The sequence below is a fragment of the Schistocerca gregaria genome, chromosome 6 (genome assembly GCF_023897955.1).
Source record: "Schistocerca gregaria isolate iqSchGreg1 chromosome 6, iqSchGreg1.2, whole genome shotgun sequence".
Lineage (NCBI taxonomy): Eukaryota > Metazoa > Arthropoda > Insecta > Orthoptera > Acrididae > Schistocerca > Schistocerca gregaria.
The window spans coordinates 35,980,698-35,996,594 of record NC_064925.1 but is presented as its reverse complement, the minus strand read 5'-3'; the positions used below and the strand labels follow the sequence as shown (position 1 = coordinate 35,996,594).

At 39.4% G+C, this 15,897-nt stretch overlaps 1 protein-coding gene across 1 annotated transcript in view; it reads left to right on the top strand.

The window, feature by feature from the left end:
* LOC126279125 (cadherin-99C) overlaps positions 1-15,897 on the top strand; it is a 637,420-nt gene that overhangs the window by 601,329 nt on the left and 20,194 nt on the right. Inside the window, exons 23-28 of the mRNA XM_049979608.1 lie at positions 4,592-4,804; positions 4,949-5,214; positions 11,139-11,360; positions 11,693-11,789; positions 14,212-14,344; positions 14,817-14,958. Of these exons, the coding sequence (XP_049835565.1) occupies positions 4,592-4,804; positions 4,949-5,214; positions 11,139-11,360; positions 11,693-11,789; positions 14,212-14,344; positions 14,817-14,958 (1,073 nt within the window). The remainder of the gene's footprint in view (positions 1-4,591; positions 4,805-4,948; positions 5,215-11,138; positions 11,361-11,692; positions 11,790-14,211; positions 14,345-14,816; positions 14,959-15,897) is intronic.

Here is a 15,897-nt window from a genome sequence, read left to right as displayed (position 1 = left end):
ATGTCTGGTTTTAGCGATGCAAGTGCGCATTCCGATAAAGGCTGGGCGTGTAGTTTCGCATTTATGCACGTACCTGCGTGTCGCAGATAGAACAGTATTTGCAGAGGGTGCAGGATTCGATAGAGGACGCTCCTGTGACGGGCGCTAATGTACGTACATTTCTGTGCCAATTTTTGCTATAAAGGTGATTCCGAAAACTTGCAGTTTCCAGTGGCAGACACTCACCTGAAGATGGATGGAGGGCGCCAGCTGAAATTTTATGGCAAGAAGTCAACATGATCCAGCTGCAGCTAAATACCTAGGAATTACAATTATGACCAACTGAAATTGGAAGGAAGACACAGAAAATATTGTGGGGAAAGCAAACCAAAGACTGCTTTATTGGCGGAACACTTAGAAAGTGAAACAGGTCTACTAAAGAGACTGCCAACACTACACTTGTCCGGCCTCTTTTGGAGTTCTGCTGTGTGTTGTCTGGGATCTTTACCAGATAGGATTAATGGAGTACATCAAGAAAGCTCAAAGCACAGCAGCACATTTTGTGTTATCATGAAACAGGGAAGAGAGTGTCACTGGCATGATAATGGATTTGGGATGGAAATCCTTAAAACAAAGGTGTTTTCATTATGGCAGAATTTCTTATGAAATTTCAATTTCCAGCTTTCTCCTCTGAATGCAGAAACATTTTGTTGATGCTGACCTACATTGGGAGAAATGATCATCATAATAAAATTATGGAAAGGAGAGCTCGTACAGAAAGATGTAGATGTTTGTTTTTTCTGTGTGCTGTTCGAGATGCGAATAACAGAGAATTATTGTGAAGGTAGTTTGATGATCCACCAGCCAGGCACTTGAGTGTGATTTGCAGAGTATCCATCCTTCCCCCCAACATTACTAGATGGGATACTTGATTGAAAGCTTAATTGTCTCTTGTCAATAATGTTTGGGCTGTGTGCAAGTTTTTAGATGCTTTGTCAGATGACTCTTCAGCTGTCAGAGAGCCCAAAGCATTATCAGTTAAAGAAGAACTGCAATACAAATGTGATGTTATTCAGAGACTGTTCATTCTGTCAGCACCCATGAGCAAATTAGAGAAAGAGTAGCTAGGGAAGGAAGCATAGTGAATCATTCTGACATATGTGAAGGATGCACTGGAAGGCATTTGAAAACAGAAGCTCAGACAATTGCGATCCAGAAACCCTGGTGTGGAAGATGCTGATTACTGTTTGGAAACAAGGTACACACTTCTGTGTCTGTGATGTAGAACATGTTATCTGATTGTAAATACACTTGTGTCCAAAATTAAAGCAACAAACCATTATTTCCACCTCCTGTGTCTAATTCATGATACAAATTGTCAACAGATGTCCATACAATAGTGTTCTGCACAGAAGATGGCATTCTGGACAGTGGACGACCACGCCAACAACGATGTTAGGGCACTTATCAAAGGTGCTAGTGTTTGCTGAGTAGTCCAAAATCTACTATTGCTGTGTACACAACCACAGACTCTGCAATATGGCACAGGGAAGATGCCTACTATACTCTCTGCAGTGTAAGGCCATAGGAAGAATAGAAGCAGAACAGTCACAATATGATATGGCCTGATGGCTTAATCTAAATCATTCTGTTGTTTCTCAGATGTGGTGACAGTTTACAGAGACCAAAACTGTATACCAAAGACCAGAACAGAGCCAACCATGTGTGACATCAGAAAGAGAGAACCATTTATGACTGTAAGGGCATGATGGTACCACCTTAGAACTGCATGGCAGGTGGCATCTGACCTCGCAGGATCTACTCAATGTGTTGCATTAAAGCAAACCATGTGCAGAAGGCTTCCACAGAGTGACCTTTATTGTTGGAGACCTACTTTACATGTACCTGTGATGCGTCTTCACAGAAGGGAATGTCTAGAGTTGAGTCATTCACATGACACCTGGACGGTTGAGCAGTGGGCTAGTGTTCTTGTCACAGATGAGCCCAATTTGGTCTGGAGAGCAATTCTCAACGGATTCACGCCTGTAGGGAACATGGAACATGATTTGGGGTCCCGACATTGTGGAAAGAGAGCGATATCGAGGAGAATCCCTAATGGTGTGGGCAGGGATTATGTTGACCACACAGATGCCTCTTCATGAAATTGTATGGGTGAAATGGTGTAGGTATTGTGATGAGATCTTGGGACCTCATGTGCAGTTGTTGCGAGGTGCTGTGGGCCCAGACTTCATTTTGATGGACAATAATGCTCGACCTCATGCAGCATATGCAGTTAATGTTTTCTTGTAAACAGAAGATGTTGCATGCATGGCGTGGCCTGATGACTCTCCTACTTTCAGCCCCGCAGAGCGTGTTTGGGATGCACTAGGGGCACAGGTTGCATCACGTCAGCGCCTATCAACCACTCTCCAAGACTTGCAAGCAGCTATGTTGGAAGAAAGGGCATTATTGCCTCAACATGAGATTGATGACATCTTTCACAGGTTTATACTGTTTTGTGGCAAAATAAATGCTACCTTGCAAAATTTCCATTTGTTGCTTTAATTTTGGGCACCAGTGTATGTGCTGATCGTACATGGGTGAAACATCACAGAACACTGAAATGTTGAATGTTATTTATTTTAACAGTTTTGTGGGTGAGTGACTGAAGTAGTTCTGTATGTTGAAAGATGAACTTTTTGCTTGAGAATTTTGTCATTAAATGACTTATATATGCATTCCATAAATCAAATTGCACCTGTAATTGGGTCCCACCTTTTCTGCTGAAAACACCACATCTTTATTGCCTAAAGTGTCATTCCTCTATTGCACTATTTTCCCCACATTTTTGCTCTTTCCTGCACTTTTTTGTTTGTGGAGCTCTAAAATTTTAGCCCAAAATTGGGCTCTATCCAGTGCTCTCATGCTTCAGTGCTACAATTCATTGAGAGTACATTTGTTAGAACAGTTATGAGAGATCAGGAGATGTTCCATATTCCAATATACATCACTATCACATCTGTTTTCATATTCTTCAGTAAGGCCTTCTCACCCGTGTTTGCCTTTACTTGTGTTATTCCCTTTCTCATGCAGTTCAAGCTCTTCTAAATCTCTCATTTTGAGTTCTCAGTGATAGCTGTATCTTGTAGTGGAGGATAGTCATTTGTTCTTGAAACTTCTGGGGATGCTATGACAGAAATACAGTAATTCCAGTTTTTGAGTTCAATCGTTATCACTACGTTATTTTGTTCTTCTTTAGTTTAGCTGATAATTTCATCACTTCAAAGGAAACAAAAATAACATCTTCATTAGCTTTAGACTATGCTTAGAATTTAGAAGACAGTACTGTGATATAGTGAACAATTCCTTAAGTAGTCTATAGATGTACTTAACAAGACTACAAATTCACAGAAATGTAAGACTAAATTAAAGCTCATCCACATTTGTGTGATCCATTTTGATAAATGAAACTGTCAAAACTTCAGTTGTATTTATTAACAATAAATGTTTAACATGTTCCAACCAGCTGTCTTTATTTTTACTTTGAAATATCTACAACATACCATTGTTTTTAAAGATGTAGAACTCCATCTTCATACAGTTGTTCATAGATGGTATTATGTAACTCTCAAATTGATATAACATTGTATAAGCCTACTGGTTGGAACATTTCTGCACCTCCATTACCAGATGTGGCCCATGCCTTCCATAAATACTCTAACACTGTAAAAATAATTAGAAATAAAAATGGTCATACATTAGAATAATTGTTGCTCAGTCCATGGAAACCCCTGTGCAAAACAATGGCTGCAGATACTTATGGGCAGAACGAGTACCATCCACTATGCAACTAATTGTTGTTTGGAGACCAGCTCAACGAATAACAGTTAGGAACGGCAAAACACTATCACCGAATGCTTGTAGATCCACACAATGTTAACATATCTTTCTATCACGAATAACAAAACATTCTGTATATGACTGCCATTTGACTCTCCATTCATCGACCTCAGAGCATATTTGTTAACATAGTGATTGCTTCTACACTCTTCATTAACCGATACGTGTACATGCATTGACTGCTAGCAATCAGTGGAATCTGGCTCAGGCTTTCAAACGTATGTTCCAAGCACAGTTAAAGGAAAGTGCTCTGACTGGAATGATGTGGAGTACACCTAATAGTTAGTGCATCACATGTACTGTGCTCGTAACAGTTATTTCTCTCTGAGCTCTTTGTGGTACTTAAAATTCATGAGCATTCTATTACATGTACACACCAATAGAACAGTATCATACAGGGTGAGGAGATATGGTAGCAAGATCATTACTGTTTCAATTAGAAAAGGCTTCATTGTAATATGCTTCCTTGATTGTTAACCAAAAGTTAACTTTGGTGTAGATCTCACATCATTCCTACATTTAGAGCCATTGAGGGGCAACAATCTTGAAAGAGGAAGTAAGGAACATTGCTGGAAAGAAAAGTTTTTCTTGGGCACCAGTCAAATAGCTACAGTGTTAAACTGAGAGCACAGACTGATCTTTGATGTTTACCCATGTTCCAATATTTGTTAAAATGTTATTTTACTTATTCATTTTTCTGTTAACATTGCAGGCTGAAGACAAAGATAGTGGGAAGTATGGAAAAGTTGAATACAGAATTTTGGCAAGTGATAAAGGATCAGAATATTTTGCTATGGATTCAAGTATAATCAAAAGCAAAAAATTATTTGATAACGATGTGGGGCTGCCCTTCCGCTTCACTGTAGAAGCTCGTGACAACCCCACATCAGAGCAAGACAGCAATACTGAAACAGTTGCTGTCGTGGTAAGTGTTCCAGACGTGCCATGGCTGTTCGTAACAATTCTAGAAGATAAAAAATTTGATAATTTTCCAAATGAGCTCAGTGGCAAAATAATTTCTTTTGACTGTAGTAGTGAGATACCAATTTATAACTCATCTTATTTTCAGATAAACCTCATTACTGATCGGAATCGACTGATACTAGTGATCGACGATGCCAAACCGGAAACTATACAGAATGAGGAGAATAAAATTGCTAGTGTCCTGGAGGACCACACAAACTTGATTATTGGAATTGAGAAAGTAGACTCCAGACAGTTTCTTGGCAGTAATAGCACAATTGAAATAGACAAAGATGGGACCGATGTTTGGTTCTATGCAGTAGATCCTGAAACTGAAACAATTCTGGAAAGAAACAGTAGCAGAGTACTGAGGTTAGATTAAAACTTATTATTTCTACTTTATTGTTCCTGTACATAAAATAGAAAGAAACTTCCACATGGGAAAAATATATTAAAAACAAAGATTCCAAGACTTACCAAGCGGGAAAGCGCCGGCAGACAGGCACAATGAACAAAACACACAAACACACACACAGAATTACTAGCTTTCGCAACCGATGGTTGCTTCTTCAGGAAGGAGAGGGAAAGACGAAAGGATGTGGGTTTTAAGGGAGAGGGTAAGGAGTCATTCCAATCCCGGGAGCGGAAAGACTTCCCTTAGGGGGAAAAAAAGGACAGGTGTACACTCGCGCGCACACACACACACACACACACACACACACACACACACACACGCATATCCATCCGTACATACACAGACACAAGCAGACATATTGCTTGTGTCTGTGTATGTACGGATGGATATGTGTGTGTGTGTGTGTGTGTGTGTGTGTGTGTGTGTGTGTGTGTGTGTGTGTGTACACCTGTCCTTTTTTTCCCCTTAAGGGAAGTCTTTCTGCTCCCGGGATTGGAATGACTCCTTACCCTCTCCCTTAAAACCCACATCCTTTCGTCTTTCCCTCTCCTTCCTGAAGAAGCAACCATCGGTTGCGAAAGCTAGTAATTCAGTGTGTGTGTTTGTGTGTTTCGTTCATTGTGCCTGTCTGCCGGCACTTTCCCGCTTGGTAAGTCTTGGAATCTTTGTTTTTAATTTATTGTTCCTGTACTTTACAGATATTGAGATGAAGTAAGAAAAACACTACAATTGCTGGAAAACAGGCTTATATCAGGAATTTAAAATTTTAATCTTTTTATAAGTTTGAGTAGCATTTCACTGTAGAGTTCCATCGCATCTCACTTGATGAAAAATGTGTGGCAATTTCTATTCCCACTGTGCATCATTGGACAGAGGAGATCACCAACACGTAACTGTATGCAGAAATGAAGTGCTTTATTACTATTAAAAACATACAGCAATACAAGCGAATGCAGACTATTGGTGTTCATTCCTGACTGGGTCAAAGATCAAAATGTCATGAATAAAAGTAGTTGTTCTCAAAGTCAATCACCACGTGTTCAGTGTTGGTTGTGGCCACACAGGCCTCCCCTCCCACTTCCATGGATATGCAGAGAACTGTGGAGGATGTGCGGTAGTAGAGGGTGCCGGTGGGATCAAAAACGTAGAGCCTGCCCATGGGAGGATGCAGCACGTACGTTAACTGAGTAGGGGGGTGACACCCTACAGTGTCACTGCCAGTTGTGGCACCCAGATGGACTCATTGCCCGAGTTCGAGTAAGCACACAGTGGATGACGACACCGTGCAGAGTCGCCGAAAGTTTCGTGGTACCGACATAACGGGTACACAGGATGCCGTGTCTGCTTGTGTTTGTGTCACCCGAGCTGCTGGGTGCACTGTGTGCTCACTCAGCTATCAGAGGAGATTGGGGGGCAGGTGCCGGTGGTGCAGGTAGTCCTGGAACTTGACCACCAGGTGGCGCTGAACGTAGCTGCCGGGAGCACGTGCCGTGCATGCAACTGCTACCCGCAGGGTGGCGAAGCATCTGGATTGGAGCAGGAGGAAGGAGAAGTGTTGCCAACCATTTGTATCTGTAGGGGAGCTGCGAGAGGGAAGGAGCTGGTGATGTCTGCACAGTCAGCAAGACACAGTTTCTTAATAGACTTGTGAGACAAGAGATATACTTGAATGTCAAACAGCAATTTAACCAGCTGTAGGGTCCACAGTGTGACATCAGGGATCTGCTCAGGTTGACTTGGGGTGGAGGTGGTGTTACAGTTGAGATGGGGTTCAATCCAGCAGCTGTACATAATGAGTGCTGTTACAAATTGCTTTGGCATACAATTGTGACAGGTGTTCAATACTGTGGGACTGAGCAGTACCATATTTATGTTGAGCTGGCGGATTCAGCTGCAGGTCACTGAAAAGGTCCGATTTGTCATCTAAGTGGCTAACAAATATGAAACACGCGTCGTCGCACAGAATTGCACGAATGTCAGACAGGTTATCGACTGAGGTGAACCGCATTGTTGAATTCTCCTTCTGCAGGTGAAATGGTTTAGGAAAACATCTGACTGGCATCTGTTGCAATGTCAGAGGGAGAGGTGAGTGACAGTGTCAGCATGGCGATGGCTGGGTGGATGCAGCAACTGGTGTGTTGCCTGAGATTTGTGTGTGTGCGTGCGTGGGGAGGGGTGATACTCTGTCCACAGGTGGCACACAAGGTGGTTGTCATGGATGATGTGAACTTGGTCATGAAAAGTTGGAATGTTGTTGGCAATGTTGTCCTGTATGCAGTTCCTGCCAAGGTGGCTGTGAGCTGGAGAGGGTGAAGTTCACATTAGTGGTCAGTGCAAGCTGGTAGGAGCATGTGAGTCAGGCTGTGTGGTAGGAGTGTCGCTATCAGAAAGGACTATCTGTGCTCCCATGTCAGAGTCTGAATCACAAAACTGTAGCTGATACATTGTGTAAGTTTAGTCACAAAGGGGTAAAAGAATCACACAAAAACACAATCGAATGGAAGGCGTCAGGGGTCACCAGTGTGGCAATTTCTAGTCCTATGATGAATCGTTGGCTAGAGATCATCAGCACACAACCAAACATAGAAATGAAGCACTTTATTTCTGTTAACAAGATACATTTACACAAGTGAGCACACAAAATGAGCGTTCATACCACTCTGGCCATAGATTGTAATATCATGAATCAAAGTACTTCTTCTCAAAATCAGTAACCGCATGTTTGATGTTGCTGATCCCTGCAAGTCCACCATTATGCTTTCACCAAGTTTGGAAAATATCTCCATACTTTTCCCTTTCTATGTTTCGTTGAAGAAGAAACTTGTAACAATCAATACTTGAAGTTAAAAAGCTTTTAAAAGTCTCAGAAGCTGTTATTCTATCTTTTGTCAGTAACTGGGTATTTTAGCTGACATCCATTTTGTTTTATCTCCAGTATTTTCAAGTAATATCATCCTTGTATTTCTTAATTACTTAGAGTGAGCGAAAGACCAATTTCCCATTTCCTGTTGATTTGGTTGGTCGTGGTCGGCTATTCTGCTTTTTTTTTTTTTTTTTAATCTATTTTTTTTAAAACTACTGACTGATAATATTTACAAACTAGTGGTACTTAACATAAGAGGGTTAGAAAGTGACATGTAAACATTATGCATAATCAAAATAAAGCTACCAATATTGTGAATCTTGAAATTATCCTTGCATACAGGATACAGGATACTCAATGATATTGTCAGCTATTTAGCCAGTCATCATTTCCCACCACATACAATATTTCATCTATGCACAGTAGAAAATGACAACTGGCTGACCTACCGAAATATCATTGAGTGTTAACATTATTTGTGTCAGAATAAGAGCAAATACTTTTCAGCTGTTTAAATTGTTTGTCTTCAGTACCATGGCCATAACCAGCAATAATCAAAGTTTTGATCCCTTTGAGGGAGGATGTATGTAATATAGATAAAAAATGTTGAATTTTTTTATCAACAAGGTAGTTCTGTAGCATGGTGGAAATACTGACTTCAACTTTCACAATTTAATTCATTCTACAAATGATGTAAAAACCCTGTAGTTTCAATGAGTGTGCAGTGACTTGCCTCCTTTTCTACACAACTCTGTCCTTGTTTGTGAAATTTTATTATTTCCTACCATCAGAGATGGCATCAATAGAGTACAGAAGACTTTGAGCCCATTTATGGTGTGATTAATTACATTTTATTAAAGAAATGCACCCATGATGGAATACAATACCCAAATAAAAGCTTTAATGACCACATTTGGAAGATACATGCAAAGATAACAGTTTGCTAAACTACTGTTGGCAAAATTTCCTCTTATGATGCTTGTCTGGTGTTCAGTGGTGGTAACATTTGAAGAATCCAGACCTGTATGAGGCTAGGATTTTATGCAGGTTGCTTCACTGAAAACCTACAGAAGAAGACTGATGAGGTGCATATTGCTAGCTCTGAAATGTTAGTGAGGGATATTGCAAAAAGGGCATGCCACAAGGATCAGACCAGAAGAAAAGAGCTACACAAGGCCAAAGGGAACAAATGTTTGGTAATGGCCAACATTATGGTGCTTATTTCTGGCATAAATGCTAATAAATTTTTTTTCTGCATTTCCTCCAACCTTCATTTTCTGCATAACCATTGCAGATAAAAAGGTGAAACTTGCTACAGACTTTGAAAATAGTTCATCATTAGTTCCTTTGATACAAAATTTTTCAGAGTGCATTACTCTCAAATTTATTTGTATTTGTGTGAACTAAAAATAGTTATCTATCATAGAAATAAATTTAAAAATTGTTGTACGAGTACAATGACTGACATTAAAAAAACTAGGGAACAGAATTGCTTATCTAATTACTAAGAAAAACCTACCACATTTTAAAAGTTATAAATAAAGTAACATTTGAGAAAATATTTCTCAAATAATAGTGTGTGCCTAAAAGTATCCAGAAATGTCCTGATCAACTTATTTGACAAAAGATTTTTAAAAAATAATCCAGATTATAGCCAATAACATAAAGACAACATGTATAAAATTTGGTTCTGTTATCTCTCAAACAGTAACAGGTACTTTAGCTTATATATACCTGTGTATTTTCTCATATGAGAAACCCCCCCTACCCGAGCCAGTGTTAAAAGATGAGACACAAGTTTCCGCTTGTGTAGAATATCCAAATAACTTACAGGACTGCAGCCGAATAATATCATCAACAACTGCTGATATTTCGACAGGAGCACTTCCTGCCATTTTCGAGGCATAACAGCAGCAAAAAAGCCCTATGCAAACAAATTTAAAACTTTAGTTTGCAGAGACATCATCTTTGGTAGTGTTTGTGTGTGTGTTTGTGTGTGTGTGTGTGTGTGTGTGTGTGTGTATGTATGTTTCTCTCTCTCTCTCTCTCTCTCTCTCTCTCTCTCTCTCCGTCCGTCTCTGCATGTGTGTGTGTGTTTTTTACCTTTCCAGAGTTTATGTGCAAACCAAGGTTTTAAATTCCCTTGCACAGCACTTAATTGCTGCAGTTATGCCTGGAAAATGGCAATTGGGCTCCTATAACAATATCAGTAGTTGTCAGTGACATCACCTGGCTGCATTGAATATGGTAAAAAAATTATATGATAAAAATTTGTATAGCGCCTTAACTAAGTTACAAAATGTTGGAGTAAGTTGTTTCAGTAGACTCTTATTGTCTGGCAGCATGAGATACCTGTGATGCCAATTGATCACTGTTCCCAATAATCGTCATTGCATTCGAAGTTCGATCATTTTTAAAATGCTTTTTTGCTTGAAGCTTTGTTACCAAAATCTTACTTTGACATTTTTGTAAGAAACTATTAGACCCACACGCTGCTAGATATATACCACAAAGTGTCTAACTCCCAGAAAACAGGTTCACCGACGATGAACCCAACCATTCAGGAGGGTGAAGGTTGTAGTGAGCTACATTCTCTTTCAGCACAATGCTTGCTGAAACATTCTGTGGAAGTGTGAATAGGCTCGTTGTGGTAATGTGGTGGATAACCATCTTCACTTCTTTGTTCCCGAGTTCATCACATTATTTCACTGTCCTGTTAGTGTTAGCAGAAGAATCTGCCAATTTGATAACAGTGGTATTAAGATTATTCAGAATGTGTCATGTGATTTTCCCAATCACTTTGTGATTCATGTCACCACCAATTCAGGGAGACTCCTTGAGTGTGCCGTAAAAGCCATAGGCAATCTCAGTATAACTGCTGACCACTTGCATCTAGCTTTCCTACCAAACATGGCATTTTCCAGGATTATTTTTCTTGCTATAGTTGTTTGAATTACAAAATAATTTTTGTTTGGTTTTCATCCTTGATGTAAGTGACAGTTTTTGAATTTTTTTTAGGTCAATAATGGATGCTGCTGTGAAATCAAGTATTACGAGAGATATTGGTAGTACTCTTCAAGCCACAACCAGTGGGATACATGGTCCATTAATGGTCATGAAACTTCAGAAGGGTTCAGCTGTTTCGTGGGATGTTTTCCCATATGCTCTCATAATAATCGCTTGTATAATCTTCATACTTGGCTCAGCTGGAATAATATACATATGTATCTCATGGTCAAGGTATGTACCAATGCAAAGCAGTTTGTTATTTTTTTTTATAAGAGTAAAGGAAACAATCATTCAAGAATAGCAAATAGAAATATGAAGCTGAACTGGAACAATATACGTATGCATCTCATGGTTGGGGTATGTACCAACTCAAAGCAATTTGTAATTTTTTTATAAGGATAAAGAAAAAACCGAAGACATGAGTCAACAATATGGGCTATAAATTAATGTACTCTGAAAGCTTTGTGAAATGATATATTACATAAGTGCAGTGCTAGTAATGTATGATACCAACAAATTCACTATTATGGTTCCTGTAAACAATACTTTTTTCTGCTCTACAGGTACAAAGCTTATAAAGAAAGAATGCAAAGAATGTATGTTGTGCCGAGATATGATCCAGTGTTTGTTGAACCAAATCTTAAGGAATATGAAACTCAGGTTTGTGTAATACTTAAGTCTTTCAATCAATATACAGAAATATTCACTAAATGTATAGAAAACTAAATATAGCTCATGAGTTGTAAATGATAGGACTTATTAAATTATAGCAAATCCAACTTGGGCTGTGTGTGTGTGTGTGTGTGTGTGTGTGTGTGTGTGTGTGTGTGTGTGTGTGTGTCGAACTGTGAAGAAAGGCTGAAGGGCATGTGGATTTTTCTTTTGTTTTGTTAAATAGGAGCCTGTATATAGTGTTTTGCAACTGTAGTGTAATGCAGCATGAAAGATCAGATAGAAGAAAACAGGATAAGTTGTGAGCGCAGCAGTGGAATGGTGAATGTGATGTCATTACTAGGTGCCAGACGTACCAGCTGCAAAACACTGGTGTACTTCACAGCTCAATTTGAAATCCTTGGTACAGTTGAATGTAACAATACTGAGAACGAAAGTTGCTACTCACCATATAGCGGAGATGCTGAGTCGCGATAGGCACAATAAAAAGGTTCACACAATCATAGCTCTCGGCCGTTAAGGACTTTGACAGTAGTAGACACACATACAAACATGCACACACACATCTGCAGTCTCAGAGAGCTGAAACTACACTGCGAGCCGCAGCACCAGTGCATGATGGGAGTGGCGACTGGGTGAGGATAAGGGGGTGGCTGGGGTGGGGAGGGGGAGGGATAGTATGGTGAGAGTGGCAGACAGTGAAGTGTTGCAGTTTAGATGGAGGACAGGAGAGAAGGTGCAAAGGGAGGAGAGGGTAAGTAGAGGAAAAGAGAGAAATAAAAATAAATTAAAAGACTGGGTGTGGCAGTGAAATGACAACTGTGTAGTGCTGGAATGGGAATGGAGGGGGGGGGGGGGGGGGGCTGGATGGGTGAGGACAGTAACTAACGAAGGTTGAGACCATGAGGGTTACGGGAATATAGGATGTATTGCAGGAAATTGTGTGAATCTTTTTATTGTGCCTATCACGACTCGGCATCTCCGCTATATGGTGAGTAGCAACTTTCCTTCTCTTGTATTGTTGCATTCCATCCTGGATTTTCCATTGTTTGCTACAGTGGAACATTGTTACAAACATGTCATCACCTGTGTCCAAAGCACGCAGCCATTTACTGAACAAATAGACAGGGGCTACCTATTCCTTTACATAGGGTGTCCTAGGTACCCATTGGAACAGGTGACCTACTTACAAGCATAAAAAATCCCCCAACAATGCTTCTTTGCCCATACTGACATCTGCATCCTGTGATATGCAGCTGACAAAGGTTCACATGGATTAATCATACACATTTGAGGCTGTATCTTCTGTAATCAGTAACAAAGAAGAGGGTCTAGATAGTTGTTGTTGTATTCTATTGAATCGATAAAATTATTTTCTATATTATGCTCTGTCTGTCAACAGTAAGAATCTTCTATAGTTAATGGTGATGCTTATCATTGGGGCAGTTGATTCTGGCTGCAGAGGTTTCTTCCCCATCGAGGTAGTTTCAATACATCCTTGACATGGTGATGTGTGAATAGCCCAGTGCCCGCACAATCTTCCGAAACATGGAGTCCCATAATTTGGTTCCGTTAGGTATGCTGGTGTTGTGTGTGTCTCTCTTATCATGTATTTGAATCTAATACTGAGAGCCAGTACAAGAACTGGCAATGTGTGAATAAAATAACAAATCAAACTACTCCATTTTCTATTGCGGTAGAAATGCTCTGCTCCAACAAAGCAGGCACCGCTGACTCAGCTGCTCATTACTGTGTACTACGTAAAGTAATTCACATGCCATTATAGTAAAAATGATAAGTTTAAAGAGGAATATAAAAACATACATTGATTGTATTACCTTGCTTAAAAGTCAGATGTTCCATGCCATTAAATGATATTCTTAAATATATGTACAATGTTCATTTTCGCTAGGAAACTTGGTGACAGACTAGAAGCAGGTGATAAATAATAAGTTCTTCAGGCTCTGTTAGTCTATATTAAGGGTGAATTATTTCTCAATTGATCTTTTTACCAAATCAGAATTATTGCTGTTTGAGACAAACTGATGCTAGTAATGTAAGATTGTGTAGATTTTGAATAAATGGTATTTTATAAGTAGTGTGGTAGTTCTCCAATGTTTGTTGCAACAAATTCACTGTTGACATAATGTCAGTTTTATTTGTTTTTTAATCTACATTACACAGTTATTCACAAATAACAATAAGAGGGTACACAGCTGTGGCTCATTGACTTAACAGTTAATGATAGGTAGGGCCTTAACTACTAACAATTAAGTTGATGTGCCACAGCTGTATACATCACAGATGAAAGCTTCAGTTTTGTGTATTCTGATGGTTCTGGACCTTTCACTGGGAAACAAAATGCAGGTCTCACATCAGCATTGTACAACACACACTTTTCACATTTCAGGTTCTGCAGATGAGTGTCCCACTGGATGACAGCGACAGTTACAATGATCTACAACTGGACTTTAGCAGTAAAAATCATGCTTTCAGTTTAGACAATGTGAGCTACATAACAAAAGAAAATGGTGACAGCATAGGTATGTCCTACCAATTACTTTATGTTTGTATCAAATGGGAAATTCACTTAAGAAACAGAAAACTGTAAACTTACAGAATTGCTGGCCAGTGGCTACAAATGCATTTAAAAGAGAAAAACTAGTCCTAGCTTTCAGAACTATCAGTTTCATGGGTTAGAAAGGAATGGCAGGTCAGTCAGACCGCAGCACATTGTGAGGGTGTGATGCAGTTCCTGCTTATTGCCACTGCAGATGGAGTCCTCCCATGCTGGGGTTTTTCCTCTAATTTCTAACCAATGAAACTGATAGTTCCTAAAGGTAGAATTAGTTTGTCACTTTTAAATGTGTCTATTGGCTCTGCTGGAAGTAAATGCTGGTTGGCCACTAGCTCTGATTCCAAGTTATTTATGTGTATCCATTGCATATGTTGTAAAGTTATTCAGTTTCAGAGAAAGAATGGTAAAGAAATGATTCATGTTTATAACACTTACAGGCCAGCAGAGTCCTGTAAGTTCTGATGCTGCCACAACAGCGCGTGCCTCCAGTATAGCGGGAGGTGGGCATCACAGGAATGAAAGTGAGCACAATATCATGGGTCAGGACTCTCCCCACATATCAAATCCTGTTTATCAAAGGTATGAAGTAGAAAATTTTCCAGTGTTCTTCCTAATATAAATGTGTACTGGTTAACAAAAATAAATACTATAGTCTGTAACAGAAAGAATTGAACTGGTGATCTCAGTGAGACAGTAGATGTAAAGAAAGTTGCATTCTACAGTTTAAATTCAGTTTGTGTAAGAAAAAAGAAAAAGTGGACATCCCCAACATTAACTACAAGGCAAAATGGAAGGTGATGGCTCTCAACTGGAGGCATTATCACTAAATATCCCCTTTATTCTTCACTGTAATTATGTGTTCCAAAATTAACTATACTTCAGATCAAAACTCACACCCAATAGTGTTAAAATCATGTTGACTCAGTATGTCTCACAGAACAACTCAATACTTCAACACCAAAGGAATTGTGAGCATACTATTGCACACTGACACTTTGAATTCCTCCCTAAGGCATATCTGGGAAGTGACACACACTCGTTACATGTCAAATATTGTCATGTAACTTGTCAAATATCGTCAACACACTATATACTCCACAAAAGACTACCAGCTCACTATTTCTCAGAACAATTCCTTTTTAATGGCAATAGATTATTTACAGCAAGCTTTGTGAGGGAATAAATATGCCGTAAAGCAGTAGTCAGATTGCCGAACTCCTTAAACAGATGTCTGCAAGATGGTCATGGGTGAGCACCCCATAATATCCTTACAGCACCTTTTGAAGCAATGAAGACTTTCTTCTTAAATATGAGTTACCATAGAACTTTACTCCTTATGATACTGAAAGAAAATATGCAAAATATTTCAGCTTATTGACGTGTATCTCACCAAGATTTGCAATGATTCTAAGTGCAAATGTAGCTGAACTAAGTTCTTTTTGGAGCTCTAAACTGTGCTTTTTACAATCCAAATTCTCATCAATATGGACACCAAAAACTATCATTTGTTATTTTGTC